This window comes from Anopheles cruzii, chromosome 2 (genome assembly GCF_943734635.1).
Source record: "Anopheles cruzii chromosome 2, idAnoCruzAS_RS32_06, whole genome shotgun sequence".
NCBI classification, from domain to species: Eukaryota; Metazoa; Arthropoda; class Insecta; order Diptera; family Culicidae; genus Anopheles; species Anopheles cruzii.
In genome coordinates this window covers 3,089,121-3,111,207 of record NC_069144.1, presented here as the reverse complement: position 1 = coordinate 3,111,207, position 22,087 = coordinate 3,089,121, and the positions used below count along the sequence as shown (strand labels likewise).

The window sequence follows — 22,087 nt, the reverse complement described above, 5'->3', positions numbered from 1 at the left end:
GTTGTGTGTTTTTTAAATAGTTTCTATTCGAAACAATAGGAACCAAAAAATTGACAGCCGGCTATGCAGTAGTGTTGCTGATGTCCATTTGTTTACATCGTTTTTAGCTACACAACGCGAATAATTGTGTCGGCTCTACTTCCTATTCCGCGACCTGTTTTAACAATCGTCTACTACTAATGTTCGGGCTTGATAGTAATGCAAAAAATTTTGATAAGTTATACACAGGGCCGGTGTTTGTTATACGATGCAGATGGTGAGTTCATGTGACCGAAAGGGTAACATTGTTGATCAAAGATATCTTTCGTATATTTTGTCAGACTATTTGTCGCTTCGGTGTAATTACCGCATCGTGGGAAACCTCATCGGAGTACCTGTGTCCCATCCGAGGAACATCAACCACCAAGGCTTGCCAGCGGTGTTGTCAGCGTGCGAAATGAAACTGCTATTGGATAAAGATGTTGTGTGTTTGATCGACAAAACTACTGCCTTGCGGACCGCTCCAAGTGGCCAGCAAAAAGAATTGTATAATAGTATGATCACAGTACAAAATGAAGAATTGCGGCAGCCAGCTATGGATGCGCGTTTAGACACGTTCCGTAAGCATTTGCCAAACATTTTGGAAGGCAAGAAACAGAAGTTGCTTAAGTTAGGACATACTCTGCAAGGTAATCGACCTATTGTTTATTTTTGAGTTATTGTTCGGCCTCTCACTTTTGTGTTTTTCTTATAGAAATTGATATCACTCCAGAGAAGCTGCTAGACGAGGAGCGGGAAAAAATAAAGCAAAGAAAGTTCGATTCCATGGTACAGCTTCCTACGAAACACCCGTTTGGCGCAGGTAGGTTACTCCTGCCGCTTCGCGGGTTCAATTTTCTAACAGAGATGTGTGGCCCTCTTTCGCAGAAATGTCGGTTGTGCCGTTCGTGCTGAGCGCCGAAGAAAGCACCAAATATCGGGTCTTTCAAGCCCTATGGAACGAGGGAGGATTCATAACGACTGGAGACACGTTTGGCTGTGATTTCTTACTTTACCCAGGCGATCCGCTCTATTTTCATGCCTCGCACATGGTGCACGTTTTGAAAGATGGTCGACGAACGCTGGACGTGAAAAACCTCACAAGAATGTGTCGCCTAGCAATCGTGGTCAACAAGCTGTGCGTCGTCGCCTACGTTGGCGAACACTCTGGAGAGGTGCACTTTGAAACGCTCGAATGGGAAGGCTCTGTAAATGGGCGGCCGGTTGAGAGTGAGAAATAAAACCATCGATAAGCCATCATTGTTACATAAATTATTTATTTCACTGCGTAAACGACTTCCCTGCCCCCTAGGCCACCGCGAGGTGCTCTTTTCGTTTTTCCTTTCCCATCAGAATGGCCTTTTTGAATAAACTGCAGTACAGCTCGATGGCTACGGGCGTGTCGTCGTTCCCAGGCACGGGATAAGTGATCAAATTGGGATTGCAGTTCGTATCGACGATGCCGATGGTGGGGATGTTCATTTTAGCAGCATCACGTACGCCCGTGTGCATGTCCAGGACGTTGTTCATGGTGTTGAGAAAAATGCACAGGTCCGGCAAACGGGTAACGGCCCCGAACTGCACATTGGCGTTGGTGAACACTCCGCCGCGCCAGTACCGCGTGTGCGCGAACTCTCCACACTCTTTGGCGGTTCGCTCGACCAGGTGGGAGTTGAGTGCATTTCGGTTGAAAAACAAAATGATCCCGTCACGGTACGCAATGTGGGCCGCAATGTTTAGTGCTGCCCTCAAGTGGTCGGCCGTTTTGTCCAAATCGATCACACAGTGTCCGAGACGACAGCCGAACAAATAGCCTTTCATGTTCTCGTTCAACGTTCCCTCCTTGTGTCCGAGGTGGACTCGGGCTTTGAACAGATCCTCGACAGTGAAAAGTTTATGAACTCCAAAGTAATCCGGATGCTGCAATACCTCGGGTGCTGCAGGAATGGTTCTTATTAAGCCGATGGTTTGTTACGTTTCTATTGTTACTAATCTTACGTTGGCCAACCACTGCGGCACGCTGCTCCGACACCGCCGGAACGGTGGACATCCATCGGCTAAATCCTGTAATGACGTGATGTAATGGTCGCGAGTGTCTTTTGTGGGTCTGCTGGTTACATACCCACAGGAACCGCACGCCAACGAAGCATCATACTATTAATTCCGTTATTAACCGTACACAATAGGTAACGTTGTGCAAAACCAAATCAAAACTTTATCTTGTTACGGAACTAAAGAATCGTGTTCTTTTGTTGACATTTTTTGACGTTCGCTTTCGAAAGCTAGGGTTGCTTTGAATCCTTCATTCAGGGCATACTGCTCGGAATGTGCATGTGTTAGCTCTGCAACTTCCCCAACATGAAAGGAACACTTGCATTCGGTTTAGGGCATTTTATTTTCAAATCGAAACCTTCCAGAAACATAACTTTCTATCCGAACCCGCTACAACATACGGCAATTGATAGTGCCAACAGAGACCACCGTAGAGCAACAGCTTCGCTTCGATTTGGGGCAGCTTATTTTTCACGTGCATTACCTTCAGCGTCGCCTTCGGCCTGCCGATCGTAGCGATGATGTTTTCGGAGTGAGGCGAAAACTTCACCACATTTCCGCACTCATCGTGCAGCGGCTTGTTCTCGGTGGGCCAGCTGGAGTTTTTGAGATCCCAGAGAAAAATATTTCCACGCGCCATGGCCGTAACGGAGGCCGAGTTGTTCAAACTCCAGTCCGCGTAGCTGAGCGGATTGGTATCGGTTTCGATCGACAGCATGGCCGTTTTCAGATGCACTTTGTACAAATGTATGACGCCTGACTTTTCCGCTATCAGCAGGTGTCCCGGTTCTTCCGGATGCCACTTCGCCGTGAGCACCGAGGAACCGAAGAAAAAACTTGGCCCCTGCTCGTACGCTTCCTTGCACTTCCACAGGACGCACGTGTTGTCATCGCTGCAGGATGCCAAAAACTCGCCATCCGGGTCCCAGCTGACGTGGTTAACGTACGCCCGGTGTCCCGCCAGCACCTGCACGGTGTCCTGTTCGTCGAGATCGCTGCTGAAGATGCGAACTTTAAAATCTGACCCACCGCTGGCTATCACCACCATCTTCGGTATCACGGCGAGCGATGTTTCCGGCGCCAACGCTACGCAGTGAGGACGGCTTTTATGGTGAATTTCCTTCAGCTGGTTCCATTCGAAGCATTCATTTTCATTCTCTTCCTGCAACGAGAACAAAATACTGGTGTAGGACAGAGCTCTTTCAACGATCCGCATACCTATTCTCCTACCGAAAACCGGACGCTACCGAGCACCAGTTTGTCGAAAAGGGCAACGCACACCAAATTTTGGGACCACTCGTAAGTAGACATCTCAAACGTGACTATTTGCTCGGGGAAAGTAATCGAGTGCGTCGGAGGTGATCCTTTTGCGTCCATCGTTACAAAATTAGCCGTGCAGTCGGAGCCGGAGGAAACAAACAAAAACGGAGAATGGGCGCGATGCCGGTTCTTTGACGTTTCGTTGCACCATTACTGCTCGAATTTCGGGATGCGCGGCTGTTGGCAGATGTCACTCGGGCAGGCCGCGCAGTGGTGTTTTTTACAAGGTGTCTGGCGGAGGTTAGAAGAAAAAGAAGACTCTCTCTGGCCAGAGACCGCGTTTACAAGTTTTGTCGTCCTGGCAGACTAAATCCAGCACGAAGCACGAGCCGGCTCGAGACGTTTGAAGGAGCAACCAACTTCCTATCCCGCCTCAGGAAATGGTAGACTGCTAGCAGTAACAGCGGTAACGCGAGGACAAGTCAGTGGTAAGTTTTCGCAGTTACCGGAGCATCGTGTTTAGCTCACGGTCTGGTCTGATATCTTCCATACCGTGGACAAACGATGAAAGCCACATTTTGTCCGTAATGCGTACTCGCGCAAGTGTTCCGATATTCCACCTCCGGTTTTCATCAATAAAACGTGATCATAAATACGGATCGCAGCAAGCTTCTTGTTACTCAAGATGCTTGCCCATTGCATCAGTGTCCTCTGCGTGTGGCTAATTGTACTTCTGTCTCTCTGCTCGTGTGCCAGAGTGTACGGTCACTACATTCCAGGTCAGGCGTAGCACCCAACATCCGGAGCATCTCCTACAGCATCATCCGCCTACGGCCGTTTGTGGATTGGGCGGAATACTTCCGTCACCCCGCCCGAAAGCATGGAGCATGCTAACGAGGTAGCTGGGCTGGCCAACGAGCTAGCCCGAGCGGTCCGGATCACCATGGATCCGGAAGCAACACAGCAGTCCCGGATGGACGCATACGTTGCCTGTGAACGGTATGAAGAGCCAAATGGGACAATCGCAAACAGTGGCCTTACGGGTTTTGTTTTTGCTTCACAGATTTAAGGACGTTTCTCCTCTGTGTGCCCAGGCGGGCCTGTGCTTAGTGACCGGAAACTACCCCGCGATCGTACGACATTTCGGGCTGCAGCTGATGGAGCATACGATCAAGTTCAACTGGAACAGCATTTCGCAGCAGGAGAAGATCTTCATCAAGGAAAATGCCATGAAACTGTTGAATGTTGGCGTTGGGGATGCGCAAGACCTTGCCCTGTCCCACATCAAGGACGGTGTGTCGCGGATCATCGTGGAGATGATCAAACGCGAGTGGCCCCAGCAGTGGACCACGCTGCTGGTGGAGCTGAGCGATGCCTGCTCGAAGGGAGTGGCCCAAACCGAGCTGGTGCTGCTGGTGTTCCTGCGCCTGGTCGAGGACGTGGCCCTGCTGCAGACGATCGAATCGAACCAGCGGCGGAAGGACATTTACCAGGCGCTCACGGTGAACATGTCGGAGATATTCGACTTCTTCCTGCGGCTCATCGAGCTGCACGTTGGCGAGTTCCGGTCCGCTACCACGATGGGGGACAAACACAAAGCCCTCGGACACAGCCGGGTGGTGCAGGTGGTACTGCAAACACTGACCGGCTTCGTCGAGTGGGTGTCCATCAACCACATTATGGCGGCCAACGGGAGGTTGCTGCAGATTTTGTGCATTCTGCTGACCGACGTCGAGTTTCAGCAGCCGGCTGCCGATTGCCTCGGTCAGATTGCGAACCGTCGCGGTCAGCTGAAGGATCGCAAACCGCTGCTGTTGCTGCTGGAAGATGCACCCGTGGGGCACTACTATCAGGCGGCGACCCAGAACGAGCGCCTCGGGACGGAATCGTACTATCTGTTCCTCAAGAAGCTGGTGCAAGTGCTGGGCGGTCTGGCTGCCCAGCTGACCACGCTGTGGGGCAAGGAGGACTGCCAACCGATTCGTCCCCAGTGTCTCGCGACTTTTCTCGGCACGGTGCTGATTTTCACGCGCCACTCCAGCTACAGTCTGGTCCACCCGGCCGCCCTCATCTGGACCAGTCTGCTGAAGCACGAACAAATCTCGAAAGAGCCCCTGGTGCTCGACTACATTCCAAAGGTGATCGAAGTGATCGGTCCGAAGATCGTCAAGGTGAGCTACCCGTTGTCGCGGCCGACGGAGATCACCATGCACCCGCAAACGTTCGCCAGCCTGGACTACGATGGCGAAGAGGAGTGGCTCGTGTTTTTCTTCCGCTGCCGGACCGACTTTCTGGAGATTTTCCGCCAAGCCACGCTCATCTCCCCGCTCGTCACGTTCTCCTACTGCGAACACTGGTTGACGGCACGGTTGCAAAAGACGGCCACCAGCGAACGGAACACGTCGTGCAGTGTGACCGACCCGGTGTACCTCGAGTGGGACGCACTAACCAACGTGCTGGACGGTGTATTGTCCCGCATACTGATGGTAACCGAGCGGCCGTCCGTTGCGAGCGGGTTGCGGCTGCTCGAGGAGTGTCTGAAGGTGGAATCGAACGACCCGCTCGTCCTGTCGGTGCTGCTGTCCTGCATTTCATCCCTGTTCGTGTTCCTCAGCATGTCCTCGTGCCAGATTACGTCGGCAAACTGTGTGGCGATGACGGGCGTACAGTTGCTGCCCCGGGTGTTGGAGAAAATCTTTGCCGCCCTTACGTTCCAGGTACCGGGCGAGATGCGGCGGTCGGGCGCGGTGAAAAACCTCCGTCGACACGCGGCCTCACTGATGGTGAAGATTGCCCACAAGTACCCGCTGCTGTTGCTTCCGATATTCGACCAGATCAACACGAGCGTCCAGAATCTGATCCGCCAGCCGAACCAGCTCAGCAAGGTGGAACAGATCACGCTGCTGGAGGCGCTGCTACTGATCTCGAACCACTTCTGTGACTTTGAGCGCCAGAACGGATTCGTCGGTGAGGTGATTCGCGATGGAATGTCCCTGTGGGGAGCCCTGTTGGCGCCGGTCGTGAAGAACGCGCACACGTTCATCGAGTACGTCGGTTTGAACAAACCCGCGATCGAACCCGCTACCACGCCAACACCGTCCGAAGATCCGTGCAACGCGAACCGGAGTCAACTGGTGTACGCACTGAACCTGGTGCTCGGCGTCATCAAACGGTGCTCGTGGCCCGACGACCCGGACCGGTGCGCACGGGGCGGCTTCGTCGTCGGGATGACGGAATCGGGCAACCCGATCTGTCGCAATCCGGCCACCTCGCATGTAGTGCCATTGTTGCCTCACATTTTTTCGCTAATGCGCGTGCTGAACGAACTCTGGAAACCGGACGCACTGCACGCCTTCTCGGAATCGTTCCGCAACGCCAACGGGATGCAGGAGCACGAAAAAAAGCAACTCCTCGGTGTGTCGCCCGTTCTGCTCGATCCGCTCGATCCATCGCTACGGATGCCGCGGACTGCGTTCGCGCGCATGCAGATGTTTCTGTCGAACGTCTTCGAACACTGCTACCACATGATGGGCTCGGCCGGTCCGTCGTTGGGTCGCGATCTGTACGCACTGCCCGGGCTCGCCGATGCGATCGTCGGCACGGTGTTTGCCAGCCTCGAGTACGTGCCCGATTTTCGGCTACGCACGATCGTGCGTGTGTTTTTGAAACCCTTCATCTACACCTGCCCACCGGTGTTTCACGAAACGGTTCTGCTGCCAATACTCGCCCATCTAGCTCCGTTCGGTAAGTGCGGTCCCCTCGCGATCACTTGCGTTCCCTTCTTACTTGTTGTTTCCCCGATCCAGTGTTGACAAGACTGACTACTCGCTGGCATTACATCACTTCGCTGTACGAATCCGGCGAACTCGGTGAGGACGTAAGCGACACGCAAGAGGTGCTGGAAGATATGCTTAATCGCACCCTGACGCGAGAGTACATCGACGTGCTGAAGGTGGCCCTGGTCGGCAGTTCGATCGATCCCACGGCAAACGCTTCCACCGATGCGTCCAGCAGCATGGATCAGGATGACCAGAGCATGGATGGACCACCGCAAGCGCTCACACGGGCCGCCCAGTCGGCCATGACGTCCGAGGTCATCAGCGATTTGGGTGGCAAGCTGCTGCGCAATCAGTACACCTCCAATCCGATCGTAATGACGGTTTTAAGGTGAATCGAAAGTGGTCTAGAAATGGGACCGGATTGCAGGTGGAGTGCTAAATCTTGGGGTTTTCTTTTTGTCCACTTTCAGTGTGCTCTCGTGGAATGACAGCATTTCCAGTCTGAAAGCAACGCTGCTCAGTGGTCCCATCATTCGGTTTCTGGTGTCGGAGCATCTCATAACGGAAGCGCTGGCCTCGAATATCGTCATCGCGGTGCTAAAGGCTCTCCAGCTGCACGGACAGCACGAATCGAATCAGGTACGAGTCCGGGTGGCAAGGTTGTTTTCCTTTTTTGACCCCTCGCGTTCATTGATGTGTCTCTCTCCGCGCACAGACGTCGCTCATCACGCTCGGTGTGCAGGCGTACGAAATATTGCGACCAAAGTTTCCCAACATTCTCGAGGTGCTGCACCAGATCCCGAACCACAGTCCGGCCGACATACAGAAGTTGGACGAAAAGATTTCGCTCGGCAGCACCAAGGGCAACAAAATAGACAAAGCCAAGAAGGATCTGTTCAAAAAGATTACCTCGCACATCATCGGGCGCAACATCGGGCAGCACGGTCGGAAGGAGGTCAAAATTCTGAACCTTCCGCCGATCATGCCGCCACCGCCGGCCGGTGCCGGCGTCAACCATCGGACGGCGAACGCATTTAACCTCATCGAAAGCGCCCAGGAAACGGGCCTGGCGCATCTGTTTGCCAGTCGCAGTTAGTAGCCAGATGCGTGCGCCAGAGGTGAACCGTGAACACGCCGGGTTGCGGATCACGCCACGAGAGCCACCGCCCACGTGGGTGTGCCGTAAAAATTGTGAATATTTGTTTTGTAGCGCAACGCAACACTCTACTCATCAAGCGATCGATACTTTTTATTGTATTTATTAGAGCCTCCAATGATGTGTGTACGGTGAGGATCAATTGTGTGATCCTCTGCGGCACAGCAACTACGACCACAGAGAGAGAGAGGACAGCAGATGCGGCGGCATGTGCGAGATGTGCGTGTTTCCCCCTTTGGATTGTTATTCATGTTTGTTTCCCTCCACTCTTTTTTTTACTCGCCATTTTTGCATTCATTTCCGTCGTTTCCGTGCTGTTCCGCCGCCGTTTGTGGATCCGTGCCTGGACCCAGTGCGGTTAGAGATTGTAAAGAATTGGAAATTAAAAATTTCTCTGTTATATACTGCGGCATGTCCACGCGATCGTGTGCGTCTACAAATGCGTTGTGTGTGTGTCTGGTGGGAGGGTTGGCCGCGTGTTCAAGATGACAGTGGCCGGAGTGGCACGCTGGAGTTTTGTTAAATATTTTTAATACATAGCAAAGCCGGTCGGTAGAGCGGAATGGAACCGAACCGACTTGCGAAGGATAGGTAACATTAAATGTATTCATTGCATGCGCGTTGACTAACGGCGAGTACACTACTACGCGGAAGTGGCAACGGTAGGGCGCCAAGCCACGGTGGCACGACCACCGACACTAGCGAACAGTGAAGCGAAATAATGTAACCTGTAAAGCTATGTAATATTTAAATAATATTACACACACTGTTTGCATTAAGCTACAAACGGCCGGGAATAGAAATATAAGGAAACTTACATCAACGTGTAATTATTTGAAACTTGTATTCTTTATTTTAACGTTATCCACTGGCGTCCGTCTCAAGTCTTCAAGTCACATGTTGCCGTCATCGTGGACCGTCGTTTTTGGAGGTAGTTTTTAATGAACTGTAAAACTTGATTCACTCCATCCTTGCCACCGATTCCGGCAATGTACTGAAGCGACAGATGGTAGTCGTCATCCCGCAATTGAATAAATACGGCCGCACGTAGGTAAGGATCGACGCCACCATTGCTTACAATTTCGTCTACTCGTGGCCGTTTCTTCGCGACGGCTTCGTCGGGGTCAGAAGATTCCTTAGGGGGTTCGTTTGGATTCTTTGCGCAGTTCCGTCCCTGTCGTCGCTGGCGTCTCTGGTGGGACCAAGTGTTTTGGTACGCTGTAAACTCACACATGAGTTCTCCCAGTTTGTCGTCTTTCGTGAGCGTGTGGAGCTCGATGGCAATCGATTGCAGCACACCGGACAAACACTCGTATACCGCATCAATGGAGGACATTTCCTGACGGGTGAAAATTTTCCACGATACCGGTTTTCCTGGCAAGCGCACCGCGCTTTGCTTGGTTCGAACTTCGGTTGGCACGTCGGTGGTCAAACGAGACAGCAGCACTCGGGTATCGAAGCTCCACGCTACGGCCCAGCGGGTTGTATTGCCCTGGCAGAATCGAGTCACGGCAGTGTTGTGGACGGAGCTACTCCGTAAAAGACGAAGCACTTCCTCGTAGCTTCGCTTGTGACCTACCATCGTGGTGTACACCGAAATGCGGTCTTTCAGCTGCAGGCTGTCGCGTATCATTTGACCGATAAACTGTACCTCCCCACCGTCCGTGCTCAGCTCTTCTCCCGATCCCGTGCTCGCGTTCGGTGGTTCCCTACGCTTTCCCGTACGATTTGGTAGTTCCGCCGTGGAACTGCTATCGAAAAACGGTGGGTTACACATGCTGAAATGGAATCGTTCGTCTCCGTCCGACACCGTCTTTAACACGTCCACCAGAATCGACGATCCGTCGCTGACTTGGGGCACCACACGGATGTGGTTCTCCAGATTATTACGGTCCACGTTTGCTTTCGCGCTGACCAAGCTGTCCGGCGTTTTTTCGATGGCCAGCATGTGCCAACGGCGCTCGGATTGCACGACCGCCAGCAGTGGGTAGATGCAGGATGCGCCACACCCGATGTCAATGCCACGCACGGGATCGTTTTCGTTCCACCCGGCAGCGCGACCAATGTCCTCCAGCCAGTGAATGTAGTTCATGCGAAGTGGCAAAGTTGGTACCAGTTTGTCCGGCGGCAGCTCTAGCGTTAAACCAAAATCTTTCAACAGCAAACATTTGGTGAGCGTCTGTAAGGTTTGCGCGTTTTTGTAGTCCAACCGGACTCGTCCGTTAAGGTCCTGCAATGAAACCGGACAATGTGCTCCCACATCGGTACACCCGAAAGTCCTCGCCTGCGTGCTAAACCTCGGACTTACCACCACGGACACTTGGGCCAGTTCTGGAAATTGTTTTATCAGTTCCTGAAAATCGGGCTTTTCCCGATACCGGTTCCGTGGGTGCATTTGTCCATTGACGGACATTGTTCCAACAATAACTAGCGAAACAACAGCATAAAATTTGAATTCTGTTTTGTTTGTTTACACCACTGTTGACAGATCCGGACGGATCGCGGAGAAAAGGGTTTTGGCCTGCAGAAAAGGGTTTTACAGTAATCCGATATCCGTTTGCATTGTTAAACATCTGTTCATTAACAATTTTATAAAACGAAATGAAAACTTTCTTGACCATTCAACTTGAGTACTGATAGTTGCGTCAAATTGTTTGTCAAACTGTCAAACAGTTGTAATGTCAAACAGATTTTGGTGCTCGTGCACGAATGGCCACTTCGTGTAGTCCAGCCCGAGCATGCCGAGTGTTCGGTCGGTGGTAGTGTATTAAGTATATTAAGCCGTAACACGCGTTCCCAGACGAACGTTCTCCGGAAGTAATCAACGCAGCTTCCCTGCTCTCCGATTCGTCTCCTGGACTCGTCTACTTGCTTGTTGTGCAGCGTGTCCTGTTTTGTGTATCGGTTCGGTTCATCTTCCCCCCAATTGCTTGCCATACGGAACCGGGGGTTTCCCTTGTTTGGTGTCAACAGTGTGTGTTAAACACCAATTTTGGTCCCATTTCGGACGTTCCGGTTGTGTTGCTGCGTGGTGTTATCCAACCATTGCATTGCGCGCACGACATTAACATAAATTAACAACGGCCAAAGAGGTGGCTGCGTGTCGCGGATCCACGCATCCCCGACAATTTTATCGACGCGACCGAGGGTGCCGCGGAATAGAGATTTCTGACTGCAACCTTTGTACACGCGGTGCACACGGGAAACAGCAGTCCCGGTGGGCGGCGCTGAGAGTGTGGAGTTTTTATTTGCGTTGATGACACAATGACAAAAAGATTCCGTCTCCGCTCGAGTGGGACTGAGAAAGCCTGTTAATCGGAGTGTGTTGGTGGTGACGTTAAAAGCAGGTGCGTGTGCCGTGAACCATTGTTTTAATTCGGTTGTTCCGGAAAGCGTGTTTTGCTGTGGCGTCTTCGTGCAAAACTGTCCACCTACGAGTGACAAAAAAATGAGTATCAGAGTGCCGACGACGTATCGGATCGAAGCATTACTACAGCTGTTGGGCTCCGAAATTGTTATATAAGTGAACGCACAAGTGAGTCCAGTGAAAGTGATATAAGTGAACGCGTGAGTGAGTCTGTGTGCAGCGTAGCGCACTAGATTACTGAAGCTTCCAAACCAATCAGCCCTTTCACACGGCTGAGTAGGCTCGGCTGTCGTCATCGCGAAGAAAGTTACCCGTAAACAAAACACGTCTGACGCAATCAAGCGCGTGTGTTGGCGTGTGTAGTGTGTGTGTCTCGCAGGGTTATCATTGAAATAAGGAAATTAAAGGACAATCGGGCGGCAGTTGTGATCATCATCGGTCGCAGCAGTCTCATTGCATCACTATTATGTACACAATGAAACCGATTCCGGTGCAACAGTTGCCAACGCAACAGCAACAACAGCAGACAGCCGTTCAGAGGCAACCTAAAACGACGGCGATCACGGATGACTATGAAATTTCCAATACCGTGCTCGGGCTCGGCATCAACGGGAAGGTGGTGCAGTGCATGAGCAAGAAAACGGGAGAAAAACACGCACTGAAGGTAAGGACATGGCGGCGCGATCCTCAACCACGTGCTCACTGATGATCGGCGAAGAAAGTTTCAAATTTAGCAGTAGCCTGTGTCCAACTATTGCTAAAGCGGCGATGGTGACCACTCAGCGAAAAATTAACTGTTTTTCGTTGGGCAGAACATGGTCCCGCAGCTGTTAAAAAGCTGTTGGTAGATAACGATTATCATCAACCCTTCTTCGCCCTTTTCCGGCGCACTTTCGTACGAAACAAATCCCCTTGGGGTTGCCAAAACGTGTGACTCGGTTTGCTGAAAGAGTTAATTCTATGATTTCGTAATACCGTGTGACCTAATAGCCCTCTTTCCTGTTCGGTTACCTATACTCCAGTTCTATCCGGCTAAGCTGGAAGCCTAATTGCCAAGAGCTGCTTGATAGCTTTTACGTTACGTTTGCGGGGCATTTCTTAACCTCCAACGTAGCGTAGCTTCTAATCCCTCCGGCATAGGGCCCGAGGTCGAGACCGTTTAAGTTAGCGCTGTTAGCCATTCATGTGATCTATGGTTCCCCCGGTCGCCGCGGCCGTCTCAAATTGGTGTGTGGCAATGGCAGTAGAAAAGAACACCAAGAAGCCCCACCAGTCCATATTATCGCGGTTTCAATGACTGCAATTCATAATCGACGCGTGACTGGCGTAACGCACATCGTCGAACATAGAGCACCTCACCTTGCTTGACGTGCCAATTTCGTTCGATTCTAACCCTTTGCCGATCGCACGGTGCGTTACAATCGCGTGTTGCCCTCCATCAAACACACGAAATCGCATTCCGCGTGTGTGTGTGTCGCCTTGTTTTATGGAGGCTGGCCGCCTGTCGTCTTGTACAGGTGTCACCACCGTCGGCGCTGCCCGTCGCTATGATTGATGTCACTTGCATGCATGTGCGAGGCAAGCAAGGATTACTAAGATGTCGCAAGACCCCCGCCGTTCACCGTTTGTGGAGCGAGCGAGAGCTGGAGAGAGAAAGCTCAACGAAAGCTACTAGAAAAGTAGCCATTGACTGTGCTTCAAAAATAACCTTAAGCGCCGTTCGTCCAGTTAACATGTTCGGAACGTCATTGTGATTGTAAAAATCAATGTACTCCAGAAGGGACCACCCAGAGTAGTAGCACTAATCCCTCCAGCGAGCAAAACATTATGCAAACAGCGCGCGCTGTTTGTCTTGCGAGCCACGCGGGACCAGATCGATGTTAAACGGTCAGGCCGCTTATCTTTTTCGTCACCATCAAGTGCACTCCCTTGCGTATGTCTCTGTGTGTGTGTGGTTAAATCGCGGACAGCAAGTTTTCTCATTACTATATCATTACTAACCGGCCAATGTCAGGGCGGGTGCGCGCGCCACTCGCGCCTATCAGTTGATGATATGAAAATGGTGCGATAAATCAACGTAAAATCAGTAACGCAGGCAAGAGTGAGAGAGAGAGCGAGAGAGAACGTCTCTCTTTCCCTCTATCAATTTATATATCTCGCTCTCCTTCTATCAATCTCTCCCCTTCTCTCTCTCTCTTTTTGTCCCGTACGCTTCAGATCACAGCGCAAACACTTGTTGATGCCGCGGATGATCACGTCTCGCGGTATGCGGCATGTGACCATCAAACCGAATTGTGACGCTTGGAGCGCCACCCTGAGGAAGTAGGCCTATGCTTCGCTATGCTTCTAGTGTCACGTTTTGCGCAGCTACGCAATTCGCGGCTCTCGCAGCTTTCTAGTGTTTGCTGCTGATAAGATGAATTTCGCCACGCTACGCAATGGATTGGTGGTCCCCTCGCGGGTCTATAGCCAACCAGGCGCCCCCATGCCGCGTCAGATCATGCATGATGCAAATCGATTTACCGATCGGTTCACTTTCTTTGTCTCGAAACGGTGACGGTTCGCAACCTTTCGGTCGGGCTGACGTCAGATGACGCCCCAGCTGATGTGTGTATGTAGGGCACGGCGGCGTCGTAGCCGGATGTCGGCTGCGCCGCGTGCGAGCCGACTTTGCCCCCTCTTGATCTTTGATCTTCGTGATGGTTTTGCGGTTTTTTCATCTCTGTCCCTTCTGTCGTTTCTTTTTTTTGGCCCCGTTTAGGTGCTCCATGACAATGCCAAGGCCAGACGCGAGGTGGAGCTGCACTGGAGGGCAAGCGGCTGTCGGAACATAGTAAATATCATCGACGTGTACGAGAACAGCTACAGCGGCAACCGATGCTTGCTCGTCGTCATGGAATGGTAATTTCGGAACGGCTGGCAGCGTAACAGATTTATCTCACTGCGGATATAATTAACACTTATCTTGGTCCGCCCTCGGGTTCTACCTTTATTTTCGTTCTTCTTCTCGGCTCGCCGCAACACACGGCATGACACGATGGTGTGGCCCACAGTATGGAAGGTGGTGAACTCTTTCAGCGAATCCAGGAGCGACAGGACGGTCCGTTCACCGAACGAGGTAAGCCGAATGTGGGGAAGGAAGCACCAAGTGCCCAGAACGGTGAAACGGACGGGGAACCACGATTCGTTATCGTTTTCCTCTATGGCGCCTCCGTGAGATGTTGTGAACTTGTTTGCTCTTTCAAATCCGCCCGCCCCAGTAAACGGTTCACAAACAACCTACTTACTGTGGGTGGCCCGTTTTACGCCCGTGGGGTTCAAATTCCAATCCATCATCGGTCAACAAATTTATTTGGCGGGATCTATGCTCTGGAGCGGTCGGGAAGATGATTCAGCCAGTGATTCATTCGTTGCCGCATTCCCGTTGCGTGTACACATCGTGTCAGCGGCAGTAACCTAATACCTTGGACGGAAAAGCGATGATCCGGTTTTATCCGGTGTGCTTTCGAACATTACGCGGGATGTCTGCTGGTGTACTACTGTTGCCAAGAGATAACGGGAAGCACTTGCCTTCGTTGGCCACATTTTCGTGATCATTTCGGCGCAAACTTGACCCAGATTGTTTTCCGTAACCAGCGCATAGGACCCAAAAGGAAGAATCGGACCATTCCGAAAGTTGGAACCAACGTAGACATAGATGTATTGCATAGAATTGTAATCACTGTAAAGGTGGTGACATAGATTTAGAAGAATAGAGAAAGATTTTGCGATCTATAAGCGAATTCCCAATATAGTTTCTGACCAAAGTAGGAACACTGTTTGTTTGGTGTTTACCATGTCGTGCATGATAAAACATACCTTAAACTCTCTTATCGGGTAGTTAGCTATGGGAAATTGGTCCCATTTTACATTCCCCACCACCGAGTTCCGATGGTTCACTTCAATTCTTCTTCGAATCGTTTCCGTTTTTGTCGTTCATATCCTTTTCTTTCTATACGTTATCATTTCGATTTCTCTTCTCTCTTTCTCTCTCTCTTCCTCTCTCTCTGTTTCGATCTTTCTCTACCTTTTTCTCTTTTTCCTTCTTAATCCTCTTCACTATGCCGTGTCTTGTGTGTATGCGCTCTTTTTCAAACCCCTTGTCCATCCTTCCTTCCGGAGTTTTACTTCCATTTCCGTTTCCTACACACCTCTGTGCCTCTAATTCCCTCCTTTCCGCCCGCCAAAAACACAAACACACGCACACCTCACTTCTTTAGAAGCCGCCCAAGTCATGCATGAAATCTGTGTCGCTGTCAAGTACTTGCACGATTCCAACATCGCACACCGTGATCTCAAGCCGGAAAACCTGCTCTACACATCGCCCCATCCGAACGCCATACTGAAACTGACCGATTTTGGGTTCTCGAAGGAAACGTTCATCAAGGACACGCTGCAAACGCCCTGCTACACGCCGTACTACGTGGCGCCGGAGGTGCTGGGACCGGAGAAGTATGACAAGAGCTGTGATATTTGGTCGTTAGGCGTCATTATGTACATCCTGTAGGTGAACGCGAACGGGCACCCAATCCCCAAGCCAGAACCTGAACCAGAGTGCCGCTGTTTTTTTTATTTTTTGCAGACTGTGCGGCTTTCCACCGTTCTACAGCAACCACGGGCTGGCCATTTCGCCCGGCATGAAGGCACGCATTCGCACCGGCCAGTACGACTTTCCCAACCCCGAGTGGAAGAACGTTAGCCAGGCGGCGAAGGATCTCATCCGCGGAATGCTCAACGTGGAACCGGAAAAGCGGCTCACGATCGAGCAGGTGATGATGAACCCGTGGATTCGGGTGAGTTTCCGTGACGTAACGCGCTTCCGGTCCGGCTTCCATCATCACCGGTTTGCTCCCCTTTTTTTAGCGATACACGGAGGTACCACAAACGCCACTGCACACTGGCCGGATGCTGAAGGAAGGTGAAGAGATATGGCCCGAGGTGCAGGAAGAGATGACCCGGTCGCTGGCCAACATGCGTGTGGATTATGAGGTAGTGCCACCGCTGGTGGGGGTTGCTTGCCCGGCGTGTGTAGTAACCTCCTTCCGTCTCTCTCATCCGTGTGTAGATGCACATTAAGAATCTGGACAGTTCCAACAACGCACTGCTGAACAAGCGGCGAAAGCGTGGCGAGGATAAGGCTACCCCAACCAACAGTAAGTAACGTCTCTCCCCGTCGTCGTTGTCGTCGTCGTGTGGGTTCGTCCGTCCGTCTCGTCGGTCAACGGTGCAGACACCAGTGGAGTCCCGTTTGTGTGTGTGTCCCATTAGCGTAAGCGTTGTACGGGTTTAAGAGAGGAAACGATAAGGTGGACCCCCTTTGGATGCATTTCACGCAAACCCTAGCACAATCCGCGGCGTAGCGGGGAGCGACCAACCCCGAAACGTTGCAATCGTTATGGTTTTTATTGCTAAACTTCATTTTAATCAACTCGTTATCACGCCTGATTGTGAAGGTAGGTGATTAGAGCTTAGGAACGTACACCGCAGCGAAGAAAGGATGTTAACCTCACGAGTGAGCTAAAGTGGAACTAGGAATTCATCACAAATAGAGCGTGTGTGTGTGTTTGTTTAAAGTGGTGCACCGGCAAGTATTAACATAGTTTCAGTCAATTAACACACACCCAAGTTGGCCCACAAACTACAGCACAGGCTCCGGTTTTATTTTCGCCCAACAACGGCGGTTCTAAGGACCTCCGTTCTGGGGGCGCACACTGCCGCCGGCATCACACGCATATGAAAAGGAACTCACAATCACAATACGCTTTACCACCCGGGTGCATCACACCGACACGCGCGACACGTGTGTCTCTAGTAAAGCTGGTTAATGCAAGCAAAAAAGAAATATTAATAAGGCTAAAATTAAGCAACAAAAGTGGCTTTCGTTACTCTGCGCATTGGTGCGGCAAAGAGTTGTTGAAATGTTAGAAATTCGCGTTCATATTGATGTGTGTAACCCCTGGTGTAACTTAGCGTGACAGAGAGAACCGACTTCCCCCCGGAAGCGTAATGGTAACATGTAAGACTTTTGCGACCCACACAGGTCGCTGCAGGTTGTGCGCGCGTTCGTTCCGCGTTGAACACGTCGGTTTTACTATAAATTCGATTGCACTAAATAAAATTTTACACATACACATCGACACACGGCCGCAAGATTATGCTGTTGAACTCCAACAGTACCTGCAAATGGCCACGGGTTCGTGTTTCGAAGCTAACTCCTGTAGTGCTCCTTGTTCGACAAAAACACATTCCGTCTGTTCCCTTACATTATCGGTATTGTTCAAGGTGCGATCCGATCGGTTGTGGATTTAGGCCTAGAAACATGTTATCGTTCGTCCCAGAAAAGCTTTCGGATCGTAAGATCGTTTGGATGCTTGCACGCACGGTGCTTAAGATGGAAACTGCACAGTGTGTCATCGCGGGATTTTATGTTTAAAATATACAATGCAGCCATATCTACTAGTTAGTAAAACAGAGGTTCAAAGGTAAGTTCTTCGTCTTTTAAAGGCTTCCAATTTCATGCAAGTCAGATGACAGATTATAAAGTTCCCAAATTCTTAACAATAATCGTTTCTCAGTACTTCTAAATAGTATTTTCCATTGACCGTCTCACCTTTAGGAACGAATTCCTTGTGAATTCAACCCTTCGAATCATAAAAAGTGATCATCATTTCCTTTATTCTTGGCTCTTGACAGGACACTAAAGTTTCAGCTCATACACTCATCACCAAACAACTTGAAACAAATTATAGGTCTCAGTGCACTTTGTTCCTTTTCTACTTTTCAACAAACGTCATAAATCTACTGACACATAAACGCCCATAACTTTAGGGGTTTATCATCCGGTTTGCATGAAATTGGGTTCATTTGAAAGAGGAAGAACGTTAGTAATAGAAATAGCTGCATTTTATAGTTTACAAAAATAAAATCTCGTCATGTCAAAATAGGAGGGTGGCCGTCGCCGAACCGGAGATGCGTTCTTTACCGTTAATTAGTGAGTCTTTAACGGTCTTTCAAACGCCTCACTTCCTGTTTCTTGCCTCCTTTCCTCTTATCTTTCTAGACATTTCTGTTCCTTTGAAAATGTAAAGCAACGCAAATCCACAATACACATGAGCATGTAAGCGGTTAAGGTTAAAACTATTTATATAAGCTACAATAATAAAACGACAACGAACGGAAAAGAAAGGGAAGGGGATGGGGCCCTGTTCTCCGAAGGGAACGTAAAGATGAAGCAAAAAAACACTCAGTGAACCCGGGAAAATGTATCCATTTCCTATATATTTATATATATACGCGCTTGATTTTATTTTGTCATCAATAAAAAATATAATATGTTCATGTATGTATATATTTACAGCCAGTTTTTTGTTGTTAAACTTTGTCGCAGTAAAAGTTATTTGATGTCCCGTGGTTCGTGAATCTTTCAGGGCTCTGGAGCCCGAGAGCCCGGGCGCTGCTTAATTCGTCACTCACTTGCCCGTGTCCGCTCCGCGGTGCGTAACGCATCGCCCTCAGAAAACCCACCACTGGTGGTGGGTCCCTTGTCCCTTTTCTTCACGTAGCATTGCATGCTGGAGGAGCATGCCAATAAATTCATTTCCCTATATCCTGTGGAGCGTCTCACTTTCCTATCGTCTCCTTTCTTACCACTCACGAAAGAAGGACCAGAGAGTGCACACCAAACAATCAAACAAAGTAGCCTTGCTTGTCTATAACGTATCCATAAATAACAAACTACCACACACGAGACTCGTGCGCGCACCATTCGTACCGGTCCCGTCCCTAATCTTAGTTTCGTGCCGGTGCCGGACACAGCTGCAGGTTGAATCAGGGATGGTTGCGATAAACTCAAAAACGGTGTGTATCCTGGGAGAGTCGATCGCGCTGCTTCGTCGTCCGGCGCCCGGGTCCCGAGTCCTGGGACCGAAGACCTCCATCACCAGCAGAAAGGAGAAAGATTCCACTACCTTATACGCACACGCACACACTTTTGCTAAGCTTTTAACAGACACGGATGTCACGGAAGGTTTCATCGAAGGAACCCGCGCTTTAGAAGTATATCAGCTTGGCATCCGACGGTGACTGCTCCATGGGACAGTACGGGCACTTTAATCTGAAAGTATTGTTCATTCTGCTCATTAGAACCCCCCGGGGGAGGGCGCGTGGAAAGTACATAGAAAGAGGGGACATTTGAGAAGAAGAGTTTTACGGAGAAGACGACGAATGGTTCCAGTTTGGAAGTACCGTCGTCGTCGTCGTGTCGTTGTCACCGGTGTTTGGTCGTTGACGGCACATCGCACAAGGACGAAGAAGAGAAAGAAAATGCCAAAAGAGAAGGAGAGAGAGAGAGATAGGATTTTTTGTGTAAAAGATAGTTACAAACAGTTGACCCGTTAACAACCGGTTCGAAGGCTACTAAGGCGCGAGTGGAAAGAACAACGAAGCGCTGACGAGTGTGGCTTCGTGGCTACTTACATCGGTCCATTGCTGAGTTTGTTAAGAGCATCGCGGGATATGACGTGGCCACAGAGTAGCTTCATAGGTGGGTTGTCTTCCGAGCTCTGCTGCCGCAGAATGGGACAGGCGAAGATGGAGTGGAACCGGTTTTCCGGTTCGAGATCGATTTCAATCTGCAACGGCAAACGCAATCGCGGTCATTACCCGGGGCTTTGGCACCGGCGGCAGCAGCAGCAGCAGATACTCACAGGCAGCTCGTCACGCCCGTTCCAAATGCCCGTCACCTGGCGGGACATCATCACCTGTTTCAGGTTGAGCAGGGCCGGCAGTGCCGTGCATCCGGCGTTCACTATCACCGACAGGGGCGAGTCTTTGTTGATGCTCAGCAGCTGGCAGGCATCCTTGAGGAACACGTCGGCGGTTTCGATCCACATTTCCGGGGCAGTAAGGTATTTGTATGGTGAGTTGTGCACACCGATCGGTAGATAGATGAGCGTGCCCATCAGGCTCTGGATGTCCTTCTCGAAGCGCCGCACGAACTTGGCAAAGTTGGTGCGAGCGTACGCGATGGCTTCGGTTTGCGCCTGTACGCCACCGTTCAGTATCTGCATGAACGCGAGACGGTGCAGCTTAAACTCGAGTGCGCTGTTCCGGGCATCGAGCTCGTCCGAGTACTGGGCGGCCCACTCGAGGGCGGGCGCCAGGTTGCCGTTGTGGATCGCCTCCCAGATGCGGTGGAGCTCCGCGTACGGCTCCGGCACGATGTCCTCGCGCGGGATGCCCGACTCCTTGATGAGCGCGTCGGCCACATCGTCCATGCCCTGGCGGTAAAAGTGCTGGGCCATGATCTTGTTCAGCAGCACCAGATTGCGCTCCGATTGGAGCACATCCGTGCGCGATGTCGCCGTGAAGTCGGCCACGAAGTTGCGGTCGATCGCCTTGCCCACCTTGCTCACGGTACCGTGCAGATCGCGATGCTCGGTCGTGAGCCGGTGCAGCTTGTCTTTCACCTTCTTCAGCGCGTCGTTCAGCACCTCCACCTGGCCGGGCGTGAGTTTATCGTCCGGGGTACCTAAAAATAGGCCGCCAAATGTAAGCACACACAGCCAACCAACTGACCAGCCAACCGGCCGCGGCGCTTCGTTACCTTCCGCGAGCGATGAGCGCAGCTTTTCGATGAACGCAATCACATCGCCAATGATACGCTGCGAATGGTCGTTGATGGCGGAAAACTTGTTAATCACCTTTTCCACCTCCTTCTCGACGGCGGCACACGATTCCATGATGAACTCCACCGCGACGGCGGCGGCGACTGCGAGAGGCTGTCCACAAAGCAATTCGCGAGCAAAAGCAAGCAGCGAACTTTCTCTACGCACACTTTGTGATGTTCACAAACACGGTTATTTTGCGCTCTTCAGCGCACTTCCTCTTACTTGGGCGTAAAAATGTAGACAACAAAGACACCACGGACTGAATGTGCGCTGCGCTGGTGGTGTACGCCGTAATTTACAAACCGAACGAAGACACTGCCTGGCCTGGCCCCTTTTCTGTTACACTTGAGACCCCTTTTTGTTACACTCGAGGAATGACGGTTTTCGCTGAACCCGTTGCCAATTACCAGCCTACTTTTATCGCTGCCATCTCTGCGTGTTCCTTTTTTCTCACTTCGGCTCGACTACGTCGTCACGAAACAAGCTGGAACGGAAGGTAAAATCTGGGCCCCTCGGCCACGATAAGGGGCAGTGGAGGATCAGCAATTGTAGCAGTTCGGTACACCAAGAAAATTACGTTTCCACTTGTTTTGCAACTTGTTTTTGCATCTGCTGCTGATGAAATGATTGCGGACAAATGCCCTAAAATCCTGCACGAAAATAACACATCACGCACACACACACACGCTACCGTAGTCACATTCGAGCTCGACTGCTCGACTGCCAGGACGGAATGCGAGCAAGGTTT

At 51.0% G+C, this 22,087-nt stretch overlaps 7 protein-coding genes across 9 annotated transcripts; 3 read left to right on the top strand and 4 right to left on the bottom strand.

Moving 5' to 3' along the window:
• Nucleotides 1–93: 93 nt before the first annotated feature.
• On the top strand, nt 94–1,268 carry LOC128277828 (tRNA-splicing endonuclease subunit Sen34). The gene is made up of 4 exons (XM_053016358.1): nt 94–256; nt 321–668; nt 734–841; nt 907–1,268. The coding sequence occupies exons 1-4, from the start codon at nt 199–201 to the stop codon at nt 1,257–1,259; spliced, it is 867 nt and encodes a 288-aa protein (XP_052872318.1). The 5' UTR covers nt 94–198; the 3' UTR covers nt 1,260–1,268.
• Nucleotides 1,269–1,292: 24 nt separating this feature from the next.
• LOC128277827 (28S ribosomal protein S2, mitochondrial) lies at nt 1,293–2,270 on the bottom strand. Its single transcript, XM_053016357.1, has 3 exons — nt 2,141–2,270; nt 2,017–2,082; nt 1,293–1,955 (listed from the first exon to the last, which is right to left on the bottom strand). Exons 1-3 carry the CDS (start codon nt 2,169–2,171, stop codon nt 1,327–1,329), a joined length of 726 nt encoding a protein of 241 aa, XP_052872317.1. The 5' UTR covers nt 2,172–2,270; the 3' UTR covers nt 1,293–1,326.
• A 140-nt stretch (nt 2,271–2,410) lies between these two features.
• Nucleotides 2,411–3,448, bottom strand: LOC128267787 (nucleoporin Nup37). Its single transcript, XM_053004707.1, has 2 exons — nt 3,301–3,448; nt 2,411–3,232 (listed from the first exon to the last, which is right to left on the bottom strand). Exons 1-2 carry the CDS (start codon nt 3,445–3,447, stop codon nt 2,417–2,419), a joined length of 963 nt encoding a protein of 320 aa, XP_052860667.1. The 5' UTR covers nt 3,448; the 3' UTR covers nt 2,411–2,416.
• A 762-nt stretch (nt 3,449–4,210) lies between these two features.
• LOC128277735 (exportin-5) lies at nt 4,211–9,049 on the top strand. The gene is made up of 5 exons (XM_053016242.1): nt 4,211–4,329; nt 4,394–7,074; nt 7,137–7,497; nt 7,580–7,748; nt 7,825–9,049. The coding sequence occupies exons 1-5, from the start codon at nt 4,211–4,213 to the stop codon at nt 8,203–8,205; spliced, it is 3,711 nt and encodes a 1,236-aa protein (XP_052872202.1). The 3' UTR covers nt 8,206–9,049.
• LOC128269487 (U6 small nuclear RNA (adenine-(43)-N(6))-methyltransferase) lies at nt 9,041–10,678 on the bottom strand. Its single transcript, XM_053006968.1, has 4 exons — nt 10,574–10,678; nt 9,845–10,495; nt 9,496–9,604; nt 9,041–9,045 (listed from the first exon to the last, which is right to left on the bottom strand). The coding sequence occupies exons 1-4, from the start codon at nt 10,676–10,678 to the stop codon at nt 9,041–9,043; spliced, it is 870 nt and encodes a 289-aa protein (XP_052862928.1).
• Nucleotides 10,679–11,118: 440 nt separating this feature from the next.
• On the top strand, nt 11,119–19,027 carry LOC128269469 (MAP kinase-activated protein kinase 2). Of its 2 annotated transcripts, none has more exons than XM_053006938.1 (7): nt 11,119–12,296; nt 14,394–14,533; nt 14,686–14,750; nt 15,892–16,174; nt 16,254–16,464; nt 16,535–16,660; nt 16,737–19,027. In XM_053006938.1, exons 1-7 carry the CDS (start codon nt 12,099–12,101, stop codon nt 16,830–16,832), a joined length of 1,119 nt encoding a protein of 372 aa, XP_052862898.1. In that variant the 5' UTR covers nt 11,119–12,098; the 3' UTR covers nt 16,833–19,027. The 2 variants fall into 2 exon arrangements, with proteins under 2 accessions (XP_052862898.1, XP_052862899.1); XM_053006939.1 differs by having other exon boundaries at nt 16,535–16,663.
• On the bottom strand, nt 18,937–21,967 carry LOC128269468 (E3 ubiquitin-protein ligase RMND5A). Of its 2 annotated transcripts, XM_053006937.1 has the most exons (4): nt 21,276–21,967; nt 20,377–21,200; nt 20,147–20,301; nt 18,937–19,802 (listed from the first exon to the last, which is right to left on the bottom strand). In XM_053006937.1, the coding sequence occupies exons 1-4, from the start codon at nt 21,409–21,411 to the stop codon at nt 19,721–19,723; spliced, it is 1,197 nt and encodes a 398-aa protein (XP_052862897.1). In that variant the 5' UTR covers nt 21,412–21,967; the 3' UTR covers nt 18,937–19,720. The 2 variants fall into 2 exon arrangements, with proteins under 2 accessions (XP_052862897.1, XP_052862896.1); XM_053006936.1 differs by having other exon boundaries at nt 18,937–19,784; nt 20,377–21,967.
• Nucleotides 21,968–22,087: the final 120 nt, after the last annotated feature.

Coding starts and splice junctions, on each gene's coding strand:
- LOC128277828 (XM_053016358.1), top strand. CDS start 199: ATGCAAAAAATTTTGATAAGTTATACACAGGGCCGGTGTTTGTTATAC. Junction 669..733: donor GTTAGGACATACTCTGCAAG/GTAATCGACCTA, acceptor TTTTTCTTATAG/AAATTGATATCACTCCAGAG. Junction 842..906: donor GAAACACCCGTTTGGCGCAG/GTAGGTTACTCC, acceptor CCTCTTTCGCAG/AAATGTCGGTTGTGCCGTTC.
- LOC128277827 (XM_053016357.1), bottom strand. CDS start 2,171: ATGATGCTTCGTTGGCGTGCGGTTCCTGTGG. Junction 2,083..2,140: donor TTGGCGTGCGGTTCCTGTGG/GTATGTAACCAG, acceptor ACGTCATTACAG/GATTTAGCCGATGGATGTCC. Junction 1,956..2,016: donor TGCCGCAGTGGTTGGCCAAC/GTAAGATTAGTA, acceptor CCATTCCTGCAG/CACCCGAGGTATTGCAGCAT.
- LOC128267787 (XM_053004707.1), bottom strand. CDS start 3,447: ATGGACGCAAAAGGATCACCTCCGACGCACTCGATTACTTTCCCCGAG. Junction 3,233..3,300: donor TCGGTAGCGTCCGGTTTTCG/GTAGGAGAATAG, acceptor TTCTCGTTGCAG/GAAGAGAATGAAAATGAATG.
- LOC128277735 (XM_053016242.1), top strand. CDS start 4,211: ATGGAGCATGCTAACGAGGTAGCTGGGCTGGCCAACGAGCTAGCCCGA. Junction 4,330..4,393: donor GCATACGTTGCCTGTGAACG/GTATGAAGAGCC, acceptor TTTGCTTCACAG/ATTTAAGGACGTTTCTCCTC. Junction 7,749..7,824: donor GACAGCACGAATCGAATCAG/GTACGAGTCCGG, acceptor CTCCGCGCACAG/ACGTCGCTCATCACGCTCGG.
- LOC128269487 (XM_053006968.1), bottom strand. CDS start 10,678: ATGTCCGTCAATGGACAAATGCACCCACGGAACCGGTATCGGGAAAAG. Junction 10,496..10,573: donor TGGCCCAAGTGTCCGTGGTG/GTAAGTCCGAGG, acceptor GTTTCATTGCAG/GACCTTAACGGACGAGTCCG. Junction 9,605..9,844: donor TTTCGGTGTACACCACGATG/GTAGGTCACAAG, acceptor TTCACCCGTCAG/GAAATGTCCTCCATTGATGC.
- LOC128269469 (XM_053006939.1), top strand. CDS start 12,099: ATGTACACAATGAAACCGATTCCGGTGCAACAGTTGCCAACGCAACAG. Junction 12,297..14,393: donor GAGAAAAACACGCACTGAAG/GTAAGGACATGG, acceptor GGCCCCGTTTAG/GTGCTCCATGACAATGCCAA. Junction 16,465..16,534: donor TGATGAACCCGTGGATTCGG/GTGAGTTTCCGT, acceptor CCCTTTTTTTAG/CGATACACGGAGGTACCACA.
- LOC128269468 (XM_053006936.1), bottom strand. CDS start 21,411: ATGGAATCGTGTGCCGCCGTCGAGAAGGAGGTGGAAAAGGTGATTAAC. Junction 20,302..20,376: donor ACGGGCGTGACGAGCTGCCT/GTGAGTATCTGC, acceptor TTGCCGTTGCAG/ATTGAAATCGATCTCGAACC. Junction 19,785..20,146: donor AAACTCAGCAATGGACCGAT/GTAAGTAGCCAC, acceptor CAATACTTTCAG/ATTAAAGTGCCCGTACTGTC.